General features: G+C 48.9%; 1 protein-coding gene across 3 annotated transcripts in view; it reads right to left on the reverse strand.

Annotated features, from left to right (window-relative positions):
• Positions 1 to 14,591, reverse strand: part of ttll5 (tubulin tyrosine ligase-like family, member 5) — a 52,503-nt gene that overhangs the window by 25,377 nt on the left and 12,535 nt on the right. For all 3 annotated transcript variants that reach the window (XM_042337870.1, XM_042337869.1, XM_042337868.1), the window contains exons 11-13: positions 13,545 to 13,636; positions 13,294 to 13,401; positions 1,849 to 1,930 (exon numbers count right to left, since the gene is read on the reverse strand). In XM_042337870.1, coding sequence (XP_042193804.1) covers positions 1,849 to 1,930; positions 13,294 to 13,401; positions 13,545 to 13,636 — 282 coding nt within the window. The remainder of the gene's footprint in view (positions 1 to 1,848; positions 1,931 to 13,293; positions 13,402 to 13,544; positions 13,637 to 14,591) is intronic.

A 14,591-nucleotide genomic window follows, 5' to 3' on the forward strand; every position in this document is an offset into this window, starting at 1 on the left:
GCAACAGAGCAGGGGAGATTTTTTTCCAGGGGCGGTAGAAGATGGAGGTAGATTGGGTGGCAGTGGGGAGCGTGATTGAGGAGTTAAGTGAGATGAAGCAATGGTCCGAGATGGCTTAGTTGGGGATGGTAAGATCCAAGACATTGAGGCCCCGAGTAAACACCAGGTCAAGCGGGTGGCCATGCACGTGGGTGGCAGAATGGATGTGGACGGAGAGGTTGTAAGAGAGGAGAAGCCAGCGGAGATGGAGCAAGAAGGAGTGAAGGGCAGGTTGAAGTAGTCCTAGGATGAGGAAGAGTTCGGAGCAGAGGTAATTAAGTGATTTGAATGCCAGGTTAGGGAACATGAAGTCAGTACAGGTGAAGAGGTGAAGAAAATCGGCAAGAGGAAAAAAAGAGAACAATCTTCTATTATCTAAGCCATTCTGTGGGGGTATATTATCATACTGTGGAGATTATATTATCAGGTCCATGATGTGGGGGTTATATTATCAGGTCCATGATGTGGGGATTATATTATCAGGTCCATGATGTGGAGGGTATATTATCAACGCTATTCTGTGAGGAGTATATTATCAGGGCTACGCTGTGAGGAGTATATTATCAGGGCTACGCTGTGAGGAGTATATTATCAGAGCCATGCTGTGAGAGTATATTATCAGGGCTACGCTGTGAGGGATATATTATCAGGGCCATGCTGTGGGGGGTATTTTATTAGAGCCATGCTGTGGGAGATACATTATCAGGGCCATGCTGTGGGGGTATATTATCAGGGTCACACTGTGGGGTGTGTATTATCAGGGGAATTCAGTGGTGAGTATATTATCAGCTCCATGATGTCGAGGGTATATTATCAGGGCCATGCTGTGGGGGTATATTATCAGGGCCACACTGTGGGGAGTGTATTATCAGGGCCGCGCTGTGGGGAGTATATTATCAGGGCCATGCTTTGGGGGGTATATTATCAGGGCCATGCTTTGGGGGGTATATTATCAGGGCCATGCTTTGGGGGGTATATTATCAGAAACATGCTATGGGGGTATATTATCAGGGCCATGCTGTGGGGGGTATAGTAGCAGGGTCATGCTGTGGGGGGTATAGTAGCAGGGCCATGCTGTGGGGGGTATAGTAGCAGGGCCATGCTGTGGGGGGTATAGTAGCAGGACCATGCTGTGGGGGGTATAGTAGCAGGACCATGCTGTGGGGGGTATAGTAGCAGGGCCGTGCTGTGAGGGTGTATTATCAGAGCCTTGCTGTGGGGATTATATTATCAGGGCCATACTATAGGGTATATTATCAGGGCTTTGCTGTGCGGGTATATAATCAGGGCCATGCTATGGTGTGGGTGGTATATTATCAGGGCCTTGCTGTGGGGAGTATATTATCAGGGCCTTGCTGTGGGGAGTATATTATCAGGGCCTTGCTGTGAGGGATGTATTATCAGAGCCATGTTATGAGGGTATAATATCAGAGTCATGCTGTGGGGTATATGATCAGCTCCATACTGTGGGAATATATAATCAGGGCCATGCTGTGTGGGGTATATTATCAGGGCCACATTGTGGGGGGTATATTATCAGCACCATGCTGTGGTGGTATATTATCAGAGCCATACTGTGGGGGTTTATTATCAGAGCCATACTGTGGGGGTATATTATCAGAGCCATGCTGTGGTGGTATATTATCAGGGCCATGCTGTGGTGGTATATTATCAGGGCCATACTGTGGGGGGTATATTATCAGGGCCATACTGTGGGGGGTATATTATCAGGGCCATACTGTGGGGGGTATATTATCAGGGCCATGCTGTGAGGGTGGTAATGGCAATCAGCCTATCGCTGGGACTCACCAAGCAAGTGACGGGGACAGATTGACCTCCAGCAGCCACGGTTTCATGCTTGAGTCAACCAAGACATCGAAGCCATAAAGCTCTGTTGAAATACAAATCATAGTTCTGTGAAGTACGAGGGACATAACATACATGAAGGCTTCCATTGCTCAGGGACTCAGGGGACATCTCCTGCTCAATCAACCCAGCTGCAGCTCTTGGCAGCCACAGCACCATCACCCCGGGGGAGCCAGACCCCACCTACCATGACTCCAGATCCAAGCCCCGTGCCACCCACCTTGGGAGCAATGATTAGATAAGTTGGAGCTCTTCACTTGGAGATGTCTCAGACAGTATCTAATATAGGGATCTACAAGATTCTAAATGGGATTGAGAAAGTGATCCTGAAACACTACTTTCCGGTATTGCCGAGGTACAAACATAAATACAAATTTATATTCTTATTCCTTTTCATCTCGGGAGCACAACAACAACAACAACAACAACAAAATTACCTGTGTAAAGCGTCTTTCACGTCGGGAGGATGTCCCAAGGTGCTGGATAGAGTTACGGACCCGAGCTGGGGGTCAGGGTGGGGTAGGTGGAGGACAGTGGGGGAAGCAGGGAGATTTAAAGCACGGTCGAAGAGGAGGGTCTTGAGGTGGGTCTTGAAAGTGGCGAGGGAGGGGGCGAGGCGGAGGGACTGTGGGATGAAGTTACAGAGGATGGGGGCAGGCCCGCCAATAGTGGGGTGAGCAAGGCGGGGGACGTGAAGCAAGCCAGAGTCCGCTGAGCAGAGGGAATGAACAGGATGGTAGGGGGTTAGGGTGGTAGGAGAGGTAGGGGGGGGAGCAAGACCATGAAGGGCTTTGAAGGTAAGGACCAGGATCTTGAACTGTATCCTCTGTGTGATGGGAAGCCAGTGGAGTCGGGCCAGGATGGGGGTGATAGGGTCACGGAGTTTGGTGCGGGAGAGAACACGGAATGAGTTCTGGACGATCTGCAGCCTGTGGAAGGAGGGGTTGGGGAGGCTGATAAGCAATGAGTTTGCATAGTTGATCCTCGAAGTAATGAAGGCGTGTAAGAGGGTCTCAGGGGCCTGTGGTGTGAGACAGTGCAGATTCGGGTGACCTTGCGGAGGTGGGGTAAGGCAGAGAGCGGGTCATAGCGCAGAAAGGATAGTTGAGGGTCAAACAAAACCCCAAGGTTCCGGACTGGTAGGGAGCAGGACAAGAGGGTACAGATCAGGGATGTGAAAGACAGATACCAGGAAGAGTGTCACCTTGCTAAGCCAGTCTGGAATCTTGGTGGCTTATTTGACCCTCAACTATCCTTTCTATCCAACATTTGCGCCATGACCCACTCTGTCTTCCCCCATGCCTCAACATCGCCCGGCTCTGCCATTGTCTCATACCGCAGACCGCCGAAACCCTCATACATGCATTCATAACATCCAGGCTTATGCAAACTCCTTGCTTCTCAGCCTCCCCAGCTCCTCTCTCCATAGACATAATATAATAATAATTCTTGCATTTGATATAGCACTTTTCACGTCGAGAGGACGTCCCAAAGCACTTCACAGAACACACTGTAAAGTGAATTGACTGCAATAATAATAATAATAATAATAATCCTTGCATTTGATATAGCGCTTTTCACGTCGGGAGGACGTCCCAAAGCGCTTCACAGAACACACTGTAAAGTGAATTGACTGTATATTTGTGGGCGAACGCGGCAGCCAATTGCGCACAGCAATGTCCCACAAACAGTCGTAGATTGAAAATGACCAATTTATTATTGTTTTTGGTTTTGGAGGGATTATTATTAGGCTCTGTGTGGAGTAAGGAAACTTGCCCAAGGCTTCGCCCTCTGCCTGGAATTGAACTCAGGTCTCTCACTTGCAAAGCGAGTGCTCTAACCACTGAGCTACAGGACTGTATATTTGTGGGCGAACGCGGCAGCCAATTGCACACAGCAATGTCCCACAAACAGTCGTAGATTGAAAATGACCAATTTATTATTGTTTTTTGTTTTGGAGGGATTATTATTAGGCTCTGTGTGGAGTAAGGAAACTTGCCCAAGGTTTCACCCTGAGCTGGAATTGAACTCAGGTCTCTCACTTGCAAAGGGAGTGCTCTAATCACTGAGCTACAGGACTCCACATAGACTGTAGATCATCTAGAACTCTCGCGCACTAAGCTCCATGACCCTTTCACTCCCATCCTCACCTGACTCCACTGGCTTCCCATCACACAGAGGTTACAGTTCAAGATCCTGGTCCTCACCTTCGAAGCCCTCCACGGTCTTTCTCCCCACTACCTCTACGACCACCTAATCCCCTACCATCCTGCTCGCTCCGTCCACTCAGCGGGCTCCAGCCGGCTTCACATCCCCCGCATCACTCGCCCCGCCATTGGCAAGCGGGCCTTCTGTCACTCCGCCTTGCCTCCTTCCTTGCCTCCTTCAAGACTCATCTGAAGACCCTCCTCTTTGACTGTGCGTTTGATCTCCCTGCTTCCCCCCCTGCCCTCCACCCTTCACAATCCCGACCCCCAACTCGGGTCCGAAACTCTGACTGGGCAGCGTCTTGCGACATCCTCCCGAAGTGAAAGGCACTATACACATATAATTTGTTGTTTTTGTTGTTGTTGTCTTTACACAGAGCTACGACAAACAACAAATGAAACAGTTGTCGTGAAGGTGGTTGAGGGCAGGACCCAGAACATTTAAGTAACAGCTTAATAATGGGAGGCTGGGTATTCTGGAAAGTTCATATCAAATGGATCCAAACATCTTGTGATCTGGACTGTAACTCTTGATTCCACCCTTTTTCTTTACTAGTTCCTCTTCCCTGGCTTCAGCTTGTGTTACATCCCATTTAACCCTCAGCTCTGTTCTCCACTCTGGCTCCAGGCTCGCAGTGCATAGCCAGCAGCTGAGATCATTCTTGCAGATGCATTCACTCCGTTGCCAATGTAGTTATCACATCACAATAACAAGAAGATGCACTGCATCCACCACTAGTGTAAAAATGACTACAGCACTCGCTTATAATCACTGACTACTGGACTAACTGGAACTGAAATTGCTGAGAATGAAACAACAATGAAGAAGCTCCAAACAAATTCTCCATTTCACAGGCAAACAACCATAAACGCAAGTAAAACGTTGTAAAGCATGAAGCTGTCCTGAAGTCAGACACTTTTAGATAAATGTGTAGGCTCTAATGAGTTTATTTATTTAGGTCAGGAAGTTCCTTTCTGATATTTTCAACCCACCCGGGGGAGCCATGGGCGTAACCTATAAGCTGTCTCTGCACAGCGTTAGCTCAAGATAAAGTCTTTAAAAGCTTGACCTCATTCAGCCTCGTAACTGAACAGTGATTTCTTTAATACCTTCTCTGAGGAGAGAAGGAAGTGGCGTTCAGACCCACCACTTTGAAGCTATTGCTAACTTCGCTCATTCATAAGGTGCGGCACATCATGACAATCTCCCTTTTGTTGCAACCCATTCCAAACACAGGGAGTTCAGTCTCTTCAGAACAGAAGAGCAGAGCAGAGACACCAGCAAACTCCATGCCCTGGGTTTCAGCACAGTGACCGACTGCTTTGCCCCATTCCTGGAGGTTCAGCAAGCAGCTCTATGTGCCTCCCCACACAGCTCTCAATACGCCACTTCACAGGCTCTTTAAACAGGCTCCCCTCAAGCCGCCTTGTGCTGCCAACTCAGCCAGCTGAAAGCTTTTTGGAAAGCTCAGTCCCTCACTTGAGTTTGGCGCCAGCGAGGCCCAGGCAAGCCCATCGTCCAGCTTGGGAGGAGGTGAAACAATAAACCTCTTATCCCAGCCCAGATTCCTTAAAGCAAACATATGCACTCTCTCCCACCCCCCATCACCACCACCACTATTGAGCACACTCCACCTCTCCACAAGGGCTGCCAATGCGAATGTAAAGCTGGCGTAAAAATCTCATGAATTGATTCAAAGGAGCACTTTAAGCCCTGCTAGCTCTCATTAGGGCACGTGTGGCACAAGCCCTGGCTGTCGGGACACATGGTCACAGCTCTACATTGAGACATTGTCAACCAGTTATTGGAATGATATAATCCTTGCATTTGATATTGTGTTGATAAAGGTAAAACCAGGAATTGCTGTGGAGTTTTGTAGCTCAGTGGTAAGAGCGCTTGCATCGCAAGCGAGAGACCTGGATCGATTCCCAGGCAGGGTGAAACGTTGGGTAAGTTTCTTCACTCCACACACCTCTGTTTGCCTGCCTAATAGTCACAACATTGAGAGAAACATCTGAATCTTCTTTAATCAGATCACAGGATGATTAACATCTCCCGATCTGGTAGGCGGGCCTCGGTTTAACAATTTCCACTTGCACAGTGCCTTTCATTTAGGGAAAATGTCTCTTGACAGTGGGTGGAAGTGGCCAAACACAGAGTCACAGACATTGGGGTTTAGATATTTTTTAATGCCGAGAGGGAGGATCTGTGGATGGAGGGAACGTGTAGAGAAGACAAGCCTGGGGTTACCTTTATCACAACGTCACATCTGAAGGATGGATCCTCTGACAATCTCCTCCCCACCCCCTGCCCATATTGGAGGGTCAGCATGAACACCCCACAGACAGCATGAAATCCACAACCTTCTGCCCCGAAACTGAGACTGCTATGAACTGAATCAGGCAGACACGATGCAGAGAAAGACAGTTCCTAAGCCTGTAACTGAAGCTGGGAAGATCTACAGATCTCAGTCTGCTTCCAACCTCAGCACCTTTCATCAAACAAAAAGATCCAATGAAATGCCTATGACAGTGTGGAATTGAGAGGTTTATCAGAGAGTTAGCAAGCACATGTTACGTCTCCATAACCAGTGTGCATGTAATAAAACATCTCCACACCAGGGCAAAGAGCTCAGTCTTAAGTAATGACAGGTACTGCAGGCTTCAAACAACAGAGCAACTATCACAATAACACCGAGGACACACCACAGTGAGTTCAGAGGCACAGAATCAGACTGGAGCAAAACAATAACAGTTTGCACTTACATAATGCAAATTATATCATGTGGACTGGCATCTCAGAGGCTTAACACACCATTGGCTGTCTATCTGGATGGGCCCAGAGTAAAATAAAAATACAAAACTGAACAGTCACTAAATTTTCCAGTGAATGCTGAAGGCGCTCAGAGGGGTCCTCCTGAGGTGAAAGGCATTTGATTTACAGCAAAGATTATTATTATAGAATCCTCATTGCCTAGAATCTATACCTTCCCCTAATAAAGATTCAATTCCTTGTTAAATTTTCTGACAATCTGTCTCCACAGCCTCTTTGGCTTGATAACTCCACATTCACTCTGCACAGTTAGTCAGTCTGGGCTGTGCTGTCTGCTGACCTTCGTGTACGTAGCAGAAAAGAGAGAAATAGATAGTCAATAGGAGCAAGATAACCTCCATACAGCTGATTTAGAGACTGACACACAGAAGTGGGAAATGAAGCAGAACAATAACTTGCTTTGACAAAATAGGGATTCAATGACTTAAACCCCGGACAGCAGACTGGGCAATACCGACAGTAAGAACCAAAGAATGTCATGAGGTGAGTGACCAAAGTTGGCCAGGACATCAAGAGGAACTCCCTTCTCTTTTCCAATAGTGTTCTTGGGTTTTAAACATCTACCCACTAACAAGCAAGAAATTAGAGGTTAAAACTAGGGGAAGGTAGAAGGTTGATGTTAAAGTCTAATATACAGATGGTGAAATGCATAAACATCCTCTGAAGGGTCATGTGCATGTGTAAATAGGAGCAGCTGGTGAATGTAGACTGTCTAGCTTCTGGGGTTTAGGAACGGGCAGGCAAGCAGGCAGCTGAGTGACAGAGATATCTCAGATGGAATCTCAGCTGTCAAGCTTTACACATAGGGCAACAGGGCACAGACCAACAGCCAGCAAACTGAACAAAAGGGAGCTGTACCTCACCTCACTTCAGTAAGTGCACATACAGCGTGTGCTGTAACAGGCAGTATGGGTAAAGCAGAAAGTGATCGGAGTCTATAGGGGACTACATGCAACAGTGACACTTGGCATTGCTGCTGAATTAACCAGGCCTCCCCTGCTGTATATCAGTATTACACCAAACCGGACTGCAGGGAATTCAGTGGCCCAAGAATGGAGGGAAGACGACATTGAGTAGACTTAGAGCAGTGTTTGAATGACCACATCAGCTCAACTGTGGATTACAGCTCCCCTCTCAGGCCAGAACCCGCCCCCCTCTCAGGCCAGCATCCCCCTCTCAGGTCAGCCCCAGCCCCCCCCTCTCAGGCCAGCCCCAGCCCCCCTCTCAGGCCAGCCCCCACCCCCCCCCCACCTATCCCAAGCCAGGCCCCCCCCCCCTCTCAGGCCACTCTCCCTCCATTATCAGGCAGCACCCACCTCTCAGGTCACTCTCCCCCCTGTCTCAGGCCAGCCCCTCCCTCTCAGTTTTCAGTTCCTCAATATCACGGCTAATTGACAATATTGCTGAAGACAGCCACAGATTTTCAGTGACCTGAAAATCGCAATGGGGTGGAAAGGGAGAGGAAAGATCTCTCCTGTCCACCACATTTTAGAGACTTAAACAAAAGCATTCGCTCTTTTAATAGTTTTTATATCTGGTAACTGTGAGGAGGCTAGGGGACACAAGCTGGACTTCTTCTACAGCAATGTGGAGGAGTTGGTTGAATATGCACAAAAAACCTTCATCAAAGAATGTGCCAGCAGCATACAAAATGCTTTGAACAAGAGAAGCTGGCCCCAGGTCTGCACCTTTATTTGAGCAGGGGGAGGGCAGGTAGAGGACAAAGCACGCACTGGTACTCGCCTCAAAGCCTTTGGAACATTTCCAAACAGCTGAACCATCACGTTTCGCAGTCATCTTAGAAATGCTTTCTGACAGAAGCTGTTACTGAAGTCTTTAATCAGTGGCTCAGCTCGCCTCCATGCGAGGTACGGTAATCCCAGGCCTCACTCAGCAATGCTGCCTCTGAACTGCCCGTGACCACACTGGCTGCCATTCATTCCCTCCATTTGTTTCCCTTTTCTTAAATAGTTGACAGTTTGTATTGTATGAAGAGAAGGGGAAGGATTTGTCGTATTACAGAGGGATTGTGCTTAGGAACATCTGGTGAACGCATCTCTCTCCCATCCCCAACCCTCTCTTCCAAGAATAACTCAACCACAGTTCAGTGATCTGCCTGTGATCGCATTGCCTCGGCTGAGCCACAGCCTCCCCGGTGAATGAATGTATAGCTGTCGGAAGGACGGCAAAGGGGCCCCATCAATACCAGTCTCTCGCAGAGTCTCTCGGAGCTCAGCATCCTGTGTCAGCGACTGCACACACGATCTAGACCAGAACACAGAGAATCTCTGCTGATCACCCCCACTAACATCAGTGAGCAGCCCAGAGACAGACGCACAAAGCACACAGTGCACAAAGCACCTTAGTCCATTGGGATTTGGTGCTGGAGTAGTGCTGACTAGCTACTCAACACACAACAACAACTTGCATTTATACAGCGCCCTTCACATGAGGTAGCGTCTCGGAGCGCTTAAAGGGTGCACACAAAGAAATGGCCCTGAACCCACAGTTTATAACATTTGCTGAAGCCACTAAATTTAGCTCACTTTAAATGTGAAATCAGAAGGTTGAGGGCCGACCTGCTGGAAGATGAAAAAAGGGTTGTGATAGGGTCTGTCCACTGAGAGTCACATCAGTCACGAGAGGGCACACATTTACATCCATCACAACAGGGGAGGGTTAGAGATCTCTACGCAGAGGTAGTTGGCAAGTGGAATTCTCCATTATAAACCATAGCTGAAGCAGAGCTTATATGTTCAAGACGTTTGAAGAGGAGTAAACTGAAAGCTTTAGGGGAGCGAGGCAAGCAGCAAGCCAGGGAAGGTGATTATCTGGGCCAATTGAAATTGCAGCCGCAATTTTTCTGCGGAATCCACTATAAACCCACTAAAAAAAAAGTTTCTGACAAGCGGAAAATGGGCCTCACTGCACTCAGAAGCCCCGCTGTTGTGATTGTCTGTGGGTCTCCCTCTCTTATGTATTTGTGAGTGTCTCTAGGTGAGTGTGTCTCTCCTCTATGCATTTGTTAGTGTGTCTCTTTATCTGTGTCTGTGTGAGTGTCTATGTAAGTGTGTCTCTCTCCTCTGTATGTGTGTCTGTGAATGTGTTTGTGAGTGTTTCTTCTATGTGTGTGTTTATGAGTGTGTCTGTGTGAATGTGTACGTGTGTCTCTCCTCTGCCTGTATATGTGTATGTCTCTTTGTGTCTATAAGTGTGTGTGTCTCTCTCTCTGAGAATGTGTGGCTCTGTATCTGTGAGTATGTGTCTCTCGTGTCTGTGTGTGTCTCTCTTCGTGTCTGTGAGTGTGTGTCTGTGAACGTGTGTCTCTCTCTCCGAGTGTGTGTGTGTCTGTGTGTGTTTCTCTCCCCGTCTCTGAGTGTGTGTATCTCTCTGTGTCTTTGAGTGTGTGTGTGTGTCTGTCTCTCCCTCTCTCTGGGTCTCTGTGTGGTGCTGGATCATGAGAGGTAGGAGGTGGTGAGCTCCTGTAGCCACGCAGTTAGGACAATAGTACTGAATGATGGATCTCAAGACCCTCGGCCCTTCGCTGGTGTCCCCCCCCCGGGCCACTCAGTTTTTGTCAAAGAATAAATTAATTTTTTTTGCAACAATCTAATATGACCTCATCATCACCGACAAAGCCATCTTGGACTTCATCTCCCTTAACTCCTCTTAACTCCTTAATCCCTCTCCCCACCCCCACTCAACCCATATCCGCTTCCTACCGCCCCTAAAAAACAATCTCCACACCCCCCCACCTTGCCTTGGAGTCATCTGAACTCCTTCCCCTCTGGGCTTCCTCCCGCAATGATCTATCCTCCTCGGTCACTATCCACACAACTCCCTCTCCACTACTCTCAATTCCCTTGCTTCCCTCACTTCCCAAACCATCTCCTATTCACGAAAGTCACCCTGGTCCACCAGCCACCTCCGCTCCTTTAAGGACAGGTGCATGCCACTGAGCTCATATGGGGTTAAATTCAACTTAACAGTCCATCGGCAGATCTGGCCGGACCTTATCAAATCTTACCACTCCGCTCTCTCCTCCGCTAAATTGTGTTCCACTACAAGGAAGGCAAAAAACAACTCCAAGCCCCTCTTCTCCATCACCCACCAGAGTCCCTCACAAACCTTGCCCATCCTCACCTCCAATGCCTACTGCGAGGCGTTGCTGGACTTCCTCGAAACCAAAGTCGAGGGGATCCGCTCAGCTGCCTCTGCCCTTCTGTCCCCTACCCCTCCCCATCTCCCCCTCCCACTCCTACCCATCCCTTCACACCTCTGAACCTACCTCCCACTCCTCTCTCACCACCACTATAATACGCATGAAACCGACCACCTGCTCCCTCAACCCCATCCCTACTCCTCTCCTTACCTCCCAGCTCCACCTCCTTCCCTTTTACTCACAGACTTCATAAACCTCTCCCTGTCCACTGGTACTGTTACCACCCCTTGAAAAACAGTCGTCATCACTCCTATCCTTAAAACACCCTCCCTGGACTCATTCCTGCTCTCAAACTACCACCCCATCTCCAACCTCCCTTTCCTCAACAAGGTTGTGGAACGAGTTGTTGCTTCCCAGCTTCGCTCCTTCCACTCCCGCCACTCCCTTCTCGAACCCTTCTAATCGGGTTTCCGTGCCGTCCACAGCACAGACTCCAGTCTGGACAAAGTGACAAATGACATTCTGTCCCTCTGCAACCAGGGCTCCTTCTGCCTCATCCTCCTTGACGTCTCTACTGCCTTCGATACTGTTGACCACTCTATCCTTCTCCACCGCCTCTCCTTTCACCCCAATCTTCACGGTTCTGTCCTTGAATGGTTCAGATCGTACCTCTCACAATGTCTCCACTTCATCTCCATAAAAGGTTTCTCCTCTAGCCCCCGCACTGTCTCATGCAGTGTTCCTCAAGGCTCTGTCCTTGGTCCCCTCCTCTTCAATGCTTCCTCTTGGTGACATCATCCGCAGACATGGGGTCTACTTCCACATGTATGCGGATGACACCCTCTCTACCTCTCTGCCTCCACCCTTGACATCACGTTCTGGATGAGAGCTAAATTCCCAAGTTGAAAATCAACAAGACCGAGGCCCTCCTGCTTGGCTCGTCAGCGCCTCCATGCCTCGGGTGCTGACAACATGTCCCTCCATGGATGCAAACACCTTACAGAGCCAATACAGAACCTCAGCGTCCTGTTTGACCCTCAATTGTTCTTCATCTCCCACATCCGTGCCATTCCCTACCTACGCAACATTGCCCGGCTCTGCCACTGTCTTTCACCGCAGGCCGCCGAGACCCTCATCCACACATTCACCATAGTCAAGCTTGAATACGCAAACTCTCTGCTTGTCCTTCCCAATGCCTCCCTCCACAAGCTGCAGATCATCCAGAAATATGCAGCCCATGTCCTCTCTGTGACCTTATCACCACCATCCTCACCCAACTCCCATCACACAGAGGATACAGTTCAAGAACCTGGTGCTTACCTTCAAAGCCTTCCATGGCCTCGCTCCTTCTTATCTCCGTGACCTGCTAACTCCCTAACAACCTGCCATCTACCTCCGCTCAGCGAGCTCTGGCCTGCTTCACATTCCCCGCCTCACCTGCCCCACCATTGGCGGGCAGGCCCTCTACAACTTTGCCCCACCTTCTGGAACTCCCTCCGCAGACCCTCCAGCTCGCCCCCTTCCTTGGCCTCCTTCAAGACCTTCCCCTTCGACCGTGCTTTTGATCACCCTTCTTTTTCCACTGCCCTCCACCCTCCCCAATCCCGACCCCCAGCTGAGGTCTGAAACACTGACTGTCCAGCGCCTTGGGATGTCCTCCCGACGTGAAAGGCGCTTTTTTTACAAATGGAATCTTGTTGTTGATGTGTTATTTCCTCAGGTTTAGTTTTTATCAATGAAGTGAAAAAATGTAGACTGTCAGTAAAATTGACCTCAATAGAATCAACCAACTCCCCGCAATTCTTGGCAAATATTTCCATATTTTTCTATTGGTCCTGGCAATGACATTAGGTGAATGATGTGGAGAAACCCTGCGTTGAGTGAATGGGAACTTTACACAACAAATCATTAGTGGGGGATAGAGGAGCAGCGCAGGCTTATTGTGCTGTGCAACCGAGCTGACAGGCCTTGGTCATGCAACTTGCTAAGTCATGAGTATCAGTAGGGCTACACCTTCATTCACTCCCAAATCCTTTCTACTGTTCACAGACCTAGTTCATCTCCTCTCTCCACACACTCTATGGGCATGTTACTAATATTCTCAATAACAAGTGTTTATATAGCACCCTTCAAACGGGGGAGGGTCTCGGAGAGCATACGGGAGGAAGCTAAATCCCAAAGCTTACCAAAGCAGTTTCTTCTGTGAGGAACAAACATCTTGCATGCTGTGGCGATGGGAAGCTCGGCAGCAATGATCGTCTTAATCACCAGATCCTCAATCTGAGCCATCAGAGCTACGGAGCAAACAGTAGGCGGCAAATCAATAGCCTGTAACCAACCCTTCAACACCCGCCCCCACCGCCGCACCACCGGCTCAGCCCCATGCTCACCCACTCACCACCCCTCCAACCCGACACATACCCACACCCCGGCTCACCCATAGTGTCCCTCCCCTCCTGCTTCAGGTATCGTAGCATGGCGCTCATACTCCACTTGTTACCATAGTCCTCCACTTCTGGGTCATCACAACTGCAGAACAGAGAGTAAAGTCACAAGGATGCTGGGCTGGAGAGAGATTCCGTGCCAACCTCTACACCAGCTGCTCAGGCTGTAGTACCCTCCGCAAGAGGCAAGCAATGGGACCCAGCGCCAATAGCAGCATCTGAAAGGTCAGGGGTTGTTCTAGCAAATGGCCATAATCACAGCCAGCCTGAACCACCCCTCACTGGGTCCATGGCTGGATATTTCAACCTATTCAGTGAGCCTGTGAGTGAGGTTAGGATCTGTGGTTGTTACTCATCAAGCACACATTCCTCCACTCTGTTGAGACCAACTCGCAGGTCAAGTTCACCGCAGGACAATCCCAACCCACCCCCACCCACACCACTTACACAATGACACCAGCAATTAAAATTAGAATGTTTGTAACCTAACCACACACACAGGCAGATATATTTAACTTAGAATTTTTACTGTAATTGCCACTGACAGGCTTGGGTTCCCTTTGAAATGCAATCCCTTTCTCTTCAGCTATAAATGTGCATCATGTTAGCTCCACAGGTTGTATTTCAAGATAATTAGAATCAAACCAATGTTTAAACCCTTTCAACCTGCTCCAAGCTTCTGCTGAGAGTTGGACTGAATTTATTAAACACTTGACTTCCATGCTGAAAACTCCTTATAAAGAGGCAGCTTCGTGCAATTTTATGATTCTATTTATTCTACTTAAAATGTTCTTGTTGCCATCAGCATCAAGCACTCCCAGGTCAGCGACAGCATGGGTTAGTCACAGTAAAGCTCCCTCTACCCTGTCTGTCCACACTCCCAGGTCAGGGGTAGAGACACAGTAACGCTCCCTCTACCCTGTCTGTCCACACTCCCAGGTCAGGGTTAGAGACAGAGTAAAGCTCCCTCTCCACTGTCCGTCCAAATTCCCAGGTCAGGGTTAGAGATACAGTAAAGCTCCCTCTACATTGTCCGTCCA

The sequence above is a fragment of the Callorhinchus milii genome, unplaced genomic scaffold (assembly GCF_018977255.1).
Source record: "Callorhinchus milii isolate IMCB2004 unplaced genomic scaffold, IMCB_Cmil_1.0 Scaffold9, whole genome shotgun sequence".
Taxonomy (NCBI): domain Eukaryota; kingdom Metazoa; phylum Chordata; class Chondrichthyes; order Chimaeriformes; family Callorhinchidae; genus Callorhinchus; species Callorhinchus milii.